The sequence below is a fragment of the Lygodium microphyllum genome, chromosome 16 (assembly GCF_053477565.2).
Source record: "Lygodium microphyllum isolate KBCC chromosome 16, Lygodium_microphyllum_v1.1.10, whole genome shotgun sequence".
Lineage (NCBI taxonomy): Eukaryota > Viridiplantae > Streptophyta > Polypodiopsida > Schizaeales > Lygodiaceae > Lygodium > Lygodium microphyllum.
The window spans coordinates 77,117,291-77,130,533 of record NC_141150.1 but is presented as its reverse complement, the minus strand read 5'-3'; the positions used below and the strand labels follow the sequence as shown (position 1 = coordinate 77,130,533).

Here is a 13,243-nt window from a genome sequence, read left to right as displayed (position 1 = left end):
GAGAAAGGCGCACAAGGAAAAGCGCAAGTCAAAGCTTTTGTAAAAGAGCGCAAGCGCATCATGGTTTAATTCAAGGAGTGCCGGGCTCTCACCCGTGCAATTTGTAAATGTAGACGGGCGGTGGAAAGGAATCTAGGAAGATAGAAGGACAATGGGAAAAAGGGCCTAGGCTACGGTCGGCCATGTAAAAAAGGGGAAAAGGGGATGACCGCCCAAAAGGGATTTAGGGTTTTGTATATAAAGTTGAAAAGTGAATGAGAAGCTCATTCTTGTGTGTGGCCAAAAGGAGCTCTTCTCTTCTTCTTCTTCTTCTTGTTCTTGCTTGCTTGAGCTTGTGCTTGAGAGAGCGAGTGTGAGAGTGTGAGGGAGTGAGTGCATGAGGGTGAGGGACCAAGGAGGAGAAGCTCTCCATCTTCTCCTCTCTTCTCCTCTTCTCTTCTCTTCTCTTGTCTTGCTCGCGGCGATGGAGCTTGGAGCTTGGAGCGGGAGGATCGAGCTTGCTTGAAGCTTGCACTTGGATCGTGGAGCTACCGGAGTGCGCGGGAGAGGAGATAACTCGAATGGCATGGAGGTAAGCTCACTACACCCGTAGATATGGATGGCGCGTCGATTATGTGAGAGGTAGCCATTAGTGCTCGGCTTGGAACGCTTGAAACAATAAGTGGTCCGTGGGTCTTGGCGGTTGAGTGAAAGCCCCCACACAAAGTAACCAACAAAGAATGAGGAAGGAAGATTGTCCTTAAATTCAATTCCATGTGAAGACAAGTGGCTAAAAACAAAATGAGACTCATTTAAGTGGGTAGACATGGAGGTTCTCTCCTTTGTAGGCTCTGCTTGTTATAGACATTGTGAATATTATCCCATAACTTCCATTCAATCTACCCATTACAGAAAACATTATAGTAGATTTGCTTAGAGAGTACCAAAACGATTGTGGATTTATAAAACTCATTCGGTTTAGCTCAATCAGCTGCATCAAAATATTTGAGCTTTACACCCTCATGTCTCAATAGCTTGTTTTGCAAATTCTGTACTAGAACCTGCCAAATTTGTGCCTTCCAACAAGTATAATTTGAACCATCTAACTTCTCAATGTTAAAGAAAGCAATGTCGTTCAACCCATCAGCCAAAGAGATGAAATCACAATCCAAGACAAACAAGTTGCTGTAAATGATAGCACAATAGCCCCAAAATCATATCCAAATCAAGGGTCGAGCAAGAGAAATTGCCAGAAGGATGAGTTGTCCACTAATTATAATCAAGTAGTTGTCAAATCCAAGTGATTGCCCTTAGATAGAATGCATAAAATTGAAATAGTAGGTTGCTATAATAAATTGTAGAAATATGCCAACAATGAGGTGTGAGCAACCAAGAAAGAAAGACTAGGAACAACCGGCATTGAAGGCTCGTCATAATTGCAGTGTGTCAATAACCATATATGCAGTAGCCACCATAGACATCATGCATATAGGAGATCACAGGGTAAAGAGAGGAGAGGTGCCATATGCATAACCCACTAAGCAAAGCTCAATATATAATTGAGAATAATACAAATATAATTAATAACACACATATAAACATAAATGCAAAGTCTGAATTAAGTGATTAAATTAGCCCATTGTAGGGTAAATGTATCCAACACATATCAAGAGAGCATGTATATGAAGTAAGTGTCCTATCGTCTTGGTAAAAGTAAACTTAAGCTCAATTGTATAAATCCAAAGCTGTATGTAACATCCAAAGTAGAACATGTAACTCCCATTGGAACAAAATCGAATGCCAAATGAGCAATGAAAGCTTAAAACATCAAGTACATACCATCCAAGTATCCAAGATACATGAAGCATAAGTCGAGAGCATAAAATCCAATAGATTCTTCAAGCCCATAATTATATAAGCCACTCAAGTAACTAATGCATATAATAACAACAAAGATCAATGTAAGGGAGCCTAAATCTCAGCTTAAAAGCATACCATAACATATTGAGAAGTATATATAATAATCGAAGTAGCGGTACATCCATGGAGTATCCCTTAAAGCATCAACGAGCATTAGGCATAAGCTTTTCACTGATAAATACTTGCTACCTTGTTATTATAGTACTAAAATGATAATGAAATCTGAGCTATTTCAAGCTTAAATCAGTCCCAAAAGCATAATCATACCATCTGGGCACCAAAATAAGCATTAAATATGTATTATGGAATTTATTATTTACTGTTTAAGCCAAAATTATCATGTTTAGTGTGAAAAATAGAATAAAAAGCTATACAAAATCAACTCTATGAGTCCCCAGATCTGTAGCACTTGTCATGCTCTTCATTTTTAGCTATAGAACATCTAAATTTGATACCATATGCAAAAGTTATGGCCAAAATACGATAATGTTATCAAGCTGCCATAATTGTTCACGACTACTATAGCATGCTTTCTATCTACTCATAATGGATAAAATGGCTGCTTTAAGCTCAACAAGCACTTAACAAGACTTAGCTAAGTCTTGGGAAGTTTCTCAACAAGCACGAAGCAAGTTGAAATAAGGCGGAAGAAGGAAAGACTCAATGCATATCTAGAGAGAAAGAAACAACGATTGCTATGAAACATTGAGTTAAAGCTTTGAATTCGAGTTGAAGTAAAAAACGAAAAAGCTCCTCAAATGGTTGGCTTTGATACTAGTTGAAAGCTAGAGCTTGAGTGAAAGCATACAAGCGGAAGCAAGAGCTATGGCAAATGGAGCTAAAGGGAAAGAAAGAGAGAGAGACACAATATGTGAAAACTCTAACAATCATAATGTGTGACTGGCCTTCCCTTATTTAAATGTCATTGAAAGAATAAATAATAAAGTGATAGTGATGTGCGCCCACCACTTGTAATGTACAAGTATGTGAGTGCTGTCAGTGTAATGAATACATGGGTGGTTAGATAGAGGTGTCTTTATCCCCAACAATGACATTATCAAAATGATCTAACCAAGAAAGAATATCTTTTATTGGCAAGGTTGTAAAAGGTTCAGGTTCTAACTTTAGGATTAGAGTGTGACTGTTGTTGCTCCAAGTAGGCCAATAGGGTATGGTTCGTATTATTTATCTAGAGGAGCAACGAGCTAATCGTAGTCATTATTTGCTCCATGTAATTTACTGGTTCAAGCTGAGAGTACATGGGTTCATATTGGCGTGGTGAGTGTGGGCTTGTAGGGCTGAGAGGTGTTTGGCTTGCCATCTCCACCAAAGATTTAACATGCCTAAAGTGAATTGGAGAGAGAGAGAGAGAGAGAGAGAGAGAGAGAGAGAGAGAGAGCGTTTTACGAAAAAAAGAGAGAGAGAGCGTAGAACAAATCTCATTTCTTTATGATTGTGCAACTAAATTCACTCGAGTTAAGTAACCCAAGCTTGTTTTGGTCAGGGCTTCCACAATATGTTTACCAGTTTTATAACTAAAATTTTTGGGGAAGTTCAAGGTTTTAAACTTCTCTTTAAAATTTGGAGGGTTTTTTGAAAATCTTGCAATCGTTATACATTAAACCTCCATTTTTCGTGAACACAATTGAGACCTTCACGGGGTTACTTTACTCGAGACCTTTGGCGATGCATTTTGGTAATTCTCCAAAAACAAAAAAGAGGAAAAATCAAATTTCTCGCAGAGGAAAATTGAAGATGGTCTTGTGCGCTGTCGAGGCGCCACGTGTAGCAGAAGAATGGCTGGCACGATAAAAGGTCGAAGCTTGGAGGCTATGGTTGTTTATTTACATGTACATGTTATCGTCATTCGAATGAACTGGAAGAACAGAAGAGGGAGAGGAAAGAACAGAAGAGGTGCAGATGGGAGGCGCCGCGTCCCGCGCAGCATCGTCATCGAACGCAGCAGCAGCCGCGGAGATCAAGTCCTTGGAGGCCCGATTTGCTAGCCTTGGCCTGCTGCCGCACATCCAAGCCGTCTTCAACCGACTTGCCGGCTCTCCAAACGGTGCCATTCATCCATCCGCACTACAGGTTTTCCTTCCGATCTCTGTCTCAGGTTCCTTTTCCTTTACATGACATCCTCTTTATTGTCGATCATTTTTCTCGGCCATTCATGGTATCGTCTTTTTGATCATCCATGGCCTCAAATGTAGGGTATCCAATGCTGTGTAGCTAATTTAGGGTCTGTATACGTAGCTATTTGGCTTCAATCCTCACCTTGGAGGCTTTATACAAAAGCCAAGGCCTTATGGATACTCAATTTGTTTTAGCTGAAAGAAAAACGATAGTATTTAGTGATTACCTACAAAAGTGGTCAAGGATTTTGAAGGTCAGAGTAGTTGCAAAACATGCGTGGAGACTATTCTCCATGTTTTTGTATTTTGTTGTGGTCTTCCCCTAGGGAATTTGGTAAAGAAGAGTGCTATTATGTTCTTGTGCTTATAGCTCATGATAGTAATGCCCTATCTGTTTCATGAAGGAAATCGAGTTTGAGCAGGATTCTGTCATGCATGTGGGTCCCAATAATTTGTTACTCTATTATCATGATACTTTGAACCTATGAGTTTGCTTTGTTTTTGGCTTCAGGAATTGTTCGAGCTGAAAATTCAGTTTGTTGGTTGCACACCAAAGTCAGAGCTTCATGATTTAAAAGAGAGTGTTGCTTCAGCGTTAGTGAATGTGATGTTTGAGGCCAATTCTAGTGGTGTAAACTGGTCACAGTTTTTGAAAGGATTTGAGAAGTATTGTCAGCCAACTGCTTCTCTCAAGTTGGATCTCTTACTATGTTATTATTACCATGTTCGGAAGAGTGCCCAACTTGCTGTTGGTTTTAGTTTCACAAATAAAGCTGAAAGTTCTTTAGATATACACGAATTTGAAGGGCACATGAGTTTGGATCAGTTATGGGATTTTTTCTGGCTTTGCTGGTCATTTGGACATGATGCAGACATGAATTATCAGGAAAAATTTCCAATTCAATTGCCAGACGTAGAATCTCTAGTGAAAGCAGCAAGTATGGAACATTCCAAAAATGACGGTAGGAGTAAGCCAGAACATGAGGAAGTAGATGTTGGAAAACTTCTCAAATGGTTGATTGTTTCTGTCCCTGGCCTTGGCAACTGCCTGTCTGGCTACATTCAAGCTCACATTTACCGAGCTTCTTCTAAATTTCAGGTTCTTCTACCCATTCAAGTCATTACAGATTTCAAAGTAATTGAGTCAATTTGAATGGGAGTCTTAGTTTGGTGGCTATTATGCTGTCTTACACCTTCCTCTCATTCTTTGCAGAGTCAGCAGACTATGGATCAAAGAGTCAGCAGAGAAAGTTATGAGGCAAATGTTGACACTGAAAAATGTACAGATTCTACAGATTGTTCTTCTGAGAGGGGTCTCTTGACTTTAGGTGTAGCCTGGGCCATAGGCTTGTCTCAGCAAGATACGATTGGGTGCAGATTAATGGATTTTTCATATAATTTTGACATGAATGCAGTTTCGATTCTCTATAGGTAGTTGATCTGACCCAGTAATGTCTAGTGTGCAGGGAGTCTAGGATTATCCACCAGTACAAATGTAACCCTTCTGTTTGCTAGCTGTGTAGATCATCTATTCATGGTAGAGGAATGAACAGATTTTGGACTTGTGTAGAGGGCTATCGAGGAGCAGTGCTAATGCTTATATATGGACTCACAATGGAAAATACGGAAGATAATGCTGCTGAACATGGAGAAGAGAACAGATGGCTGGTTGGCTGCCTTGTTAAGGAAGGATTTGAGAACAAGAATTACTATGGAAGTCCAGGCTGCTGCTTGTATGCCTTAAAGCCAATTATGAAACCTTTACGTTCTACTGGTATTGACACTTAGGCTTTTAACCTTTCAACGTTTATGCTAGGGCTATTTAGTACGTTTTTGTATTGTTCGTGTAGCGATTTAACTTGGGGTGATATTTATAAACCTTGTGTAGCATCTGCATTCGAGGATACTTGAAAAATGTCATATATGTGCATTTTCTGTGCATAGAGCACACCCTAATTCAGTGTGTGATTATTCCCTTGAAATGATATTGTTTGTTTGCAAAAGATAGGAAAGCAAAACACATTGCACTTGAGAGTGCTGGTAAATGTGAAGTGACTTAGATTCCACCTCTTTTAAAGTATCAATTTGTTGGTTATGCTCCGACCTAGAATTGGTAACAAGAAGCAACATCTGTTAGAAAAGCAGTATGACTGAAGCAAACAATGAAAGAGACACAACACAAATTATAATCATGAAAGTAGACAAGAAGATAAATCCATTATGAGAATTAAAGAGTATAAGGTTGAGTACTAGCACACACATTCCATAGGCTCCCTCTCTTCACACCAAGCATCTGCAAGTACAAGAAATGATTGTGGCCACATACCCTCTTTTTATAGACAAAGTGGGACGACCTATGGAAGTAGTTCAGCCATAACTCAAGAAGAGCTGCACTTGAATTTAAGGTTTAATGCTCATGAACCTGTGAAAATGACTGCTGGAAATATCCTCTTTTAAAGCATAGATGAACATAAACACACAAGATGCACCATGAATATTTTGGCAATACTCACTCCTTTGGATGTGCCTTGGTAATAAAGCATCATCCTTTCAAAATTAGTAGATTTGTGCATTGAATCTAAAGGGGATAAAACAAGTTTACCTCAGTAGTTGTTGAGCTCGATGCATAACAATGGGGTTGCACTCAGCTTGTGTGATCTTATAAGTTCTATGGATTCCGTGGTAGTTTGATGCCTCCCTACCCATGTTGGAATGCTGCAGAGCAAGTTGTTAGGCCCATTCTTGCTTGGGTCTTTGCGTGGATGTTTTGGGAGAGTGAAGCAATGTGGAAATGTTTGGAGTCATCTTCCCTTTGTGAATGTGTTTTTGATGATGAGCTCTCTAATCAAAAGCATTGAATCTAAAGGGGATGAAACAAGTTTACCTTAATAGTTGTTGAGCTTGATGCATAACGATGGGGTCACACTCAGCTTGTGTGATCTTATAAGTTCTATGGATTCTGTGGTAGTTTGATGCCTCTCTACCCATGTTGGAATGTTGCAGAGCAAGTTGTGAGGCCCATTCTTGCTTGGGTCTTTGCATGGATGTTTTGGGAGAGTGAAATGGTATGGAAATGTTTGGAGTCATCTTCCCTTTGTGAACATGTTTTTGATGATGAGCTCTCTGATCAAAAGCATAGTTTCTTCAATGAGTACCTGGCTTCAATACCATGTAAAGAAATCCTTGTCTACAAATAACAAACACAATTTTATGACATAGTATATACTAATAAAGAACATAGTCAGGTTAGGGTAACTCAGAGACAATGAACATTGAAAATGAATAATGAATGAATGAATATATATAGTGCTCAATGTAGCAAACACACTATGCAAAGTGAATACTGACACCCGAACTCCCGTGCTTCTAGAACCGGGGTAGAGAATATAAGTTGGAGAGAGTGTTGTACTTTGATGGATCCCGAAATGCAGTAGACAACCTCCGGTGTAGTATGGCAGGAGCAAACACAGCTCTGTGAAGGCTGGATCAGTGTCAGATGAGGTAGGGCAGCAAAACAGTAACACAGCCAGCTGAGGTGACGTGGCAGCCAGGCACCTGCTGTAAATAGCAAAACACAGTGCTGCAAGATGATATGGTTGGGCTGGTGGCAGTAGACAACAGCGAAACCCGGATCTGCTGATGACATGGCAGGCTGGTGGCAGCAAAACAGGTCCAAATACTGGCTGCAGCAGTAGATTTGGCAGTAAACGCAGCAACCAGGTGATGGCAGCGGGCTGAAACCAGTCGCCAATAGAAGGAGAGAATAGGTTGGACGGCAGGCACCAAGTGGACAGCAGTAGACAATAGCTCAAACCATAGAGATAGGAAACAGCCGAAATGGCCCCCTAGGATGCTGAAATGCCATCTTGCCCAAAATGTGGCTAGAATTGCGTCCTTGTGGAGGACGTTCCCTATCTTGTTCCTGACAAGGAATGTAGCAGGTGTCAGGATTGGGACAGGGAACGCCACACAGCCCAAAGTGACTTACCAATTGATTGTCGGTCTGTTATTGAATCGCGCTCTTGCTCTTGCTTGTCTCTTGCTTGCATGTTCCCTCCCGCCCCCCCAAATTGCATGCTTGTGGAGGACGTTCCCTATTGTGTTCCTGACAAGGAATGTAGTAGGTGTTAGGATTGGGACAGGGAATGCCACATGGCCCAAAGTGACTTACCAATTGATTGTCGGTCTGTTATTGAATCGTGCTCTTGCTCTTGCTTGTCTCTCGCTTGCATGTTCCCTCTCCCCCTCCGCCCCCCCCAAATTGTATGCTTGTCTCCGGCCGCCTACTGGTGCTACTGTTTGCATGCGCCTATTTGCAAGGTCCATAGTGCCATGTTGCCTCCCTTTCCATCAGTTGCATTGCATAGGCAGCCGCCAACAGCTCAGCTTCTCCCACTTTCCTCCATTCTTCTCCTCTTCTCCCTTCTCTCCTTTTCCCTTCTCTCTTCTAAGTTCTCCCTCTCTCTTCTCCCTTCTCTCTTTGTGCGCAATAGCCATTCCTTTTCTTTAGCCATTTTTATTTCAACTAATCGCCCATTGAGTGGTGGAGGATCTTAACCATGGGCTTGCAAGCTTTGCCCGTACAAGCGAACTAGTGAAGCAAACAAGGTAAACCGTCGAACTGAGCATTTCTATTTTGAATTTTCATTGATTTTAATCTTTTAAAGTTTCTTAAATATTAGAATATGGAATACCAATTACCGTTTGTTTCCTCTCATGCATTATTAGGTTTGACCTTATTTCCTACATGAGCCAAATTTAGAGGTGTAGTTTTGTCGTGATGTGACCGTGGAGAAGCATAGGGAGCTTTGTGACTACGTGGTAGGTCAAGAAGCTTATCTTGTGTCTAGACCACGATGTGTTGCAATTAACCTTGCAACTTTTGCGGCGTCACCCACATTAGATATATCTAGAGCAGGTTTAGTATCAAGAAGTGTTACCTATATACCTACTACAAACTTTGCATTGGCCATGGCATCAACAGTGCGACATGTTGCATGTAGATAGAGCACACTTGATGCTAGTTGGGATCCAAAGAAGAAAAAAGAGGTGGATACATCAGTGGCTCATTTTTTCTGTCATGGCCATATTCAGTTTCGTGTATCTAGATCAAAGTACTTTAAATTGATGTGTAAGAAGGTTGGTGAGTATGGTCCTTTATATGTGCCTCTATCATTCGAGACCTTATGCACCACTTTGCTCGATGAGAAGTGCCTTGTTGAGCAAGTTGCAATGACTAGAAAAACCTTGTGGACTAAAAATGGAGTTTTTTTGATTGCTGATGGTTGGAGTGATATACAGAGGTGTCACAACTCTATAGAAACAGAATTTGTATCCTTTTTCATTAATTTGTCTATATAATGATTTATTAAATTTGTTTCCTTTGCACTAATTAGATATAAAGAAAAGTGCATTGGAGCTGGCCACTGATGAGTGGTCACAGGTTATGGTGGACCCACGCGATGGGTTAGAGAAAAGATAGTTCACACTTCCACCTATATGGCCCGATTGGGCGCCTGTGACCAGAACTCACGTATATCAGGGTTAGACTCGCACACAGAAAGGATTGATGCCTTGAAGTGTGGGCTAGATCCGCCAGAATAGACAGTTACAATCAACAAGATGGCATGATCATGAAATGCTTGTACAATGTGCATGTGTGGGCTGAAAGCTTGAAATGCACATTTCTTTGCATAGGAAAGTCACATGAAGATTCTGATACCGTTTTTGCGATGTACATGGAAAAAGCTTTCATATGACACCCATATTGGGGGGTCCCTAAATTTTAGGAGGTCCCTAAATTTTAGGAGCCTCGAATTAGCCTAAAAATGCTAGTTCTAAAAAAATAGGGATGTTATTCTAAAAATAGTAAATTCTGTACTTTGACCGTGCTTACTAAATTTGGTTGTTTCTATTTGACAGTATTCAGCCCAAAAAGAAAGGCCATAGAGAAGAGACAAGTGTTAAGACACTTGTCACACAAGTTTCCAAGTGTTCCACCACTTGTCACATCTCATGACATGTGGCTGGACACTTGTCTTGTGCTACTCCACTTTCCCCTTTTGTACTAGCTCTTCCTCCCTCTCCTATAAATAAGAGCTCGTTTTTCTTCATTCAACAACATTTTTCTTTGCTGTAAACTCATGTACAGCACCCACAGATAGCCAGAAACTGGCCCCATCCATCCCCATCATCATCCCCCACTTCTTCATTATCAAATTTCTCCATATTCCCTCTTCTATCATTGCTGTTTTACTGGACAGCAAGCCTGTAAATTCATTACAGCACCTTCTTCTCGAGCTCTTTCTTCCATTTTAGCAACAAGAAGCAAGCCCTATCCATGTACTGCTGATCAACGATGGAGAAAAGCTGATTTTCCCGCTTTCTTCTCTCATACTATAAAGAAATCAGTTCTTATCATTGCATAATAGATAATGCATGTGTGTTTGTACATCTTTGCATGATTTTGTGAGAGTGAGAATTACTTCTCCTCACTCTCAGGTTGATTGTAACTGAGCTCTTCCCTAAGGGACTTGGGTTGAGCAGAAATACATTCCTTCGGGGGGGGGGGGGGGGGGGGGTGCCCATCTTCAACCCTCAATCTTGTCTCCATTACTTTTACATTTTCATGGCTGTAATTTTGTGAGTAATTTTCATTTTCAGCTTTAAGTGTTCATTCTCTTTTATATTAAATCTTGAAAATAAGCGAATATCATAATTGTTAAGCATACTACGTTGTTCGGGGCATTTATAGGAGGTGATCCATTCATGGCATAGTCGCTTATTCCTGTGGGGAGATGTATTTTCTGTCTTCACATGATGCATTAGGGATAGGAGAGTCAGCAGATGTACTTGCATCAAAATGGGTTATAGATATTGAGCTTATCAGTCCAAAGTATGTTGTGGGATTTGTTGCATATGGAGAGCATGCAAACAGGACAGTAGGTCCTATCATCGAGAGATACTATCTGCATATATCAGAGTTTCATATTGTATTGTTGATTGCTTGAATAATCTACTGAAGGATATTGATAATCTCTCATGGATTGCACTTATCATAGAGAAAGGAGCTTGAATGGTTAGCTTTGTTTTGAATCACTAGTTTCTTTACCATTAGTTTTCTATGGGGTCGAAGGAGATGCTTTTAAAATGTTCTAGGTTTGCCTTTAACTTCTTGATGCTAGACAGATTAAGAGAATGTAGTTATGCCTTAAGGCAATTATTTCTTAGTGATGAGTTCACCTCATTTGTCAAGAGAATGTGAAATTTTATTGCTTTGCTTAGTATTTGATTAAAAGTTAATCAAATGTGCTAATATGGCTTGCATATGTGAAATGTAAGTCAATTATTTCACAGTGTAGGATCCAAGACCTCGAGATATCAGCTGTGCCAAAGGCAAAAGTTGAATAAGTTATGCTTTATATGTACTAGGTGGTACTCGGTGTTAGATTTTGGCCTAGACCAATTTATTGGCCACTAATGTCAATGGTAACATTAGAGACTAGGTATTAATTAATTAATTAATTAATGTCTATCTAAGGGCTAATAACTGCTCAGGGATACTTGGAAGATAAATTGGCCTAGCCAATTCAATTATTGGCTGGGAAAATTATGAGCACTAGAATAATTATTAACTTTAGATAATGCTGAAAAATGAAAGTAGAAGGTTGCCACTTGGCAAAACTTGCCCATGCAAGTGGAAAAAACGTTGTTAGGTGCTGGTGGAAGTCTATTCCAACCATTGTGAGAGAGGAGGAGACTGTTATAGAGCAAGAAAGGTTGTTGATGTGATTTGTAGCTACTAGGGATCAGTTCTACAGTATGTGACAACAATTTGGAGTCCTCAAGGAGCAGGTGACTGCATCCCAAGGTCTTTCTGGTGCAGATCACAGTGTATAGGAGGGGGCATCAATCTTTGGCAAACACTGAGAAGAGAAAAGAAGAGAGAAGAAACTCTGAATGGAATGATGAAGATTTGAATCATGGAGTGAATGTGATACCAGGAAACAAGGGTGCCATAGGACAAGGAAGATGATGAAGAGAGCGACGTCCCACCCACCGAAATGTCCTCTTGAAGAGGTGTGAGGGCAGTGGAGAGGTTGGAGAGAAGAGGTGACAAATTGAATGAATTAGCTGTGAGGAATGAGTGATAGAAGTAGCTTATAAATAGGCAAGATATTGTCTAGGGTGGTGCTCAGAGGAAGGGTGTTGGTTGTTTAGGGTGGTATCCCACTGTGGACGCCCAAGCCTCTCAGGCCTAGAAAGGGGAACAAGAGATGAGCGAGGTGGAGATGCAATGCTACAGGGTGAAGAATGCTCATACAGTAGGTGCAACTTTGACAGTGTCCCTTGTGGGAAAATTGTTCACTTGCCCAAGCGCCCTAGTACAAAGATGATGAAATCATGCAATGTTTAGGAGGAATGTCGGGCTTTGTGTGGTACCAAGAACCATAAGGATATGCCCGTACTTGATCTCGAGAGTCGGCTCCATGTTGACCAAGTGACCAAGGCAAGAAGAAGAGGAGGAAGAAGATGTAGAGGATCCCTAAGATCCAAGATTTCCACTTGAAAGGTAACCTGTAGTAAAGAACAGTAGACAGTGAAATGGAGAAGCCGAAACTCAACCTTGAGAGAGAAGCCACTAGCTATGTGCATCCATGTGGGAAGGGATACGAAGGCCTCAATTTTGCGTCACGCGCTTCCTGCACTTTTTTGGAGGGGGGTTGGAAAACCTTGGATATCTCATCCCACCCCCTTTTCCAGCCATGCACTCCCCCCCCCCCCCCCCCCCCCCCCCCTCCCCCTCCCCCTCAAAGCCCTCTTTGGATTCCTTTCAATTGGCAGCCCTCTCTCTGATCGTTGACCCCTCTCTCTTTGACTGTTTGAACTTTGACCCTTCTCTCATCTACAGAAGGTGCTTCTCTCCTCCATACTTCCACACCAATTCGGCAAGCACTTACCATTCTCATCTTCCTCTCTTGGATCTTGATTCTTGAATGGACTTGTGATTTGTCATTCTTGAATCTCACCTCCCATACTCTCTTTCCCGCACCCTATCGAAGCATTTGCCATTCTCAAATCTCATCTCCTATCCCCTCAATCCCGCACCCTATCAAAGCATTTGCCATTCTCATCTGGCCAAAGCCATGTAGTGCTTGTGCCTTAATGAGCAGTTTTGGCAAAAAGTCCGTGCCGTTGTCATTGTGGTG

General features: G+C 41.1%; 1 protein-coding gene across 4 annotated transcripts in view; it reads left to right on the top strand.

Annotated features, from left to right (window-relative positions):
• The first annotated feature begins 3,754 nt into the window (after window positions 1-3,754).
• Window positions 3,755-13,243, top strand: part of LOC148023000 (TLD-domain containing nucleolar protein) — a 51,426-nt gene continuing 41,937 nt past the window's right edge. For all 4 annotated transcript variants that reach the window (XR_015693594.1, XM_087695972.1, XM_087695973.1 and 1 more), the window contains exons 1-4: window positions 3,755-3,990; window positions 4,546-5,133; window positions 5,248-5,465; window positions 5,558-5,808. Coding sequence is in view for 3 of the 4 variants with exons in the window: in XM_087695972.1 (XP_087552098.1) it covers window positions 3,820-3,990; window positions 4,546-5,133; window positions 5,248-5,465; window positions 5,558-5,808 (1,228 nt within the window). In the remaining variant the exon portion in view is untranslated. The remainder of the gene's footprint in view (window positions 3,991-4,545; window positions 5,134-5,247; window positions 5,466-5,557; window positions 5,809-13,243) is intronic.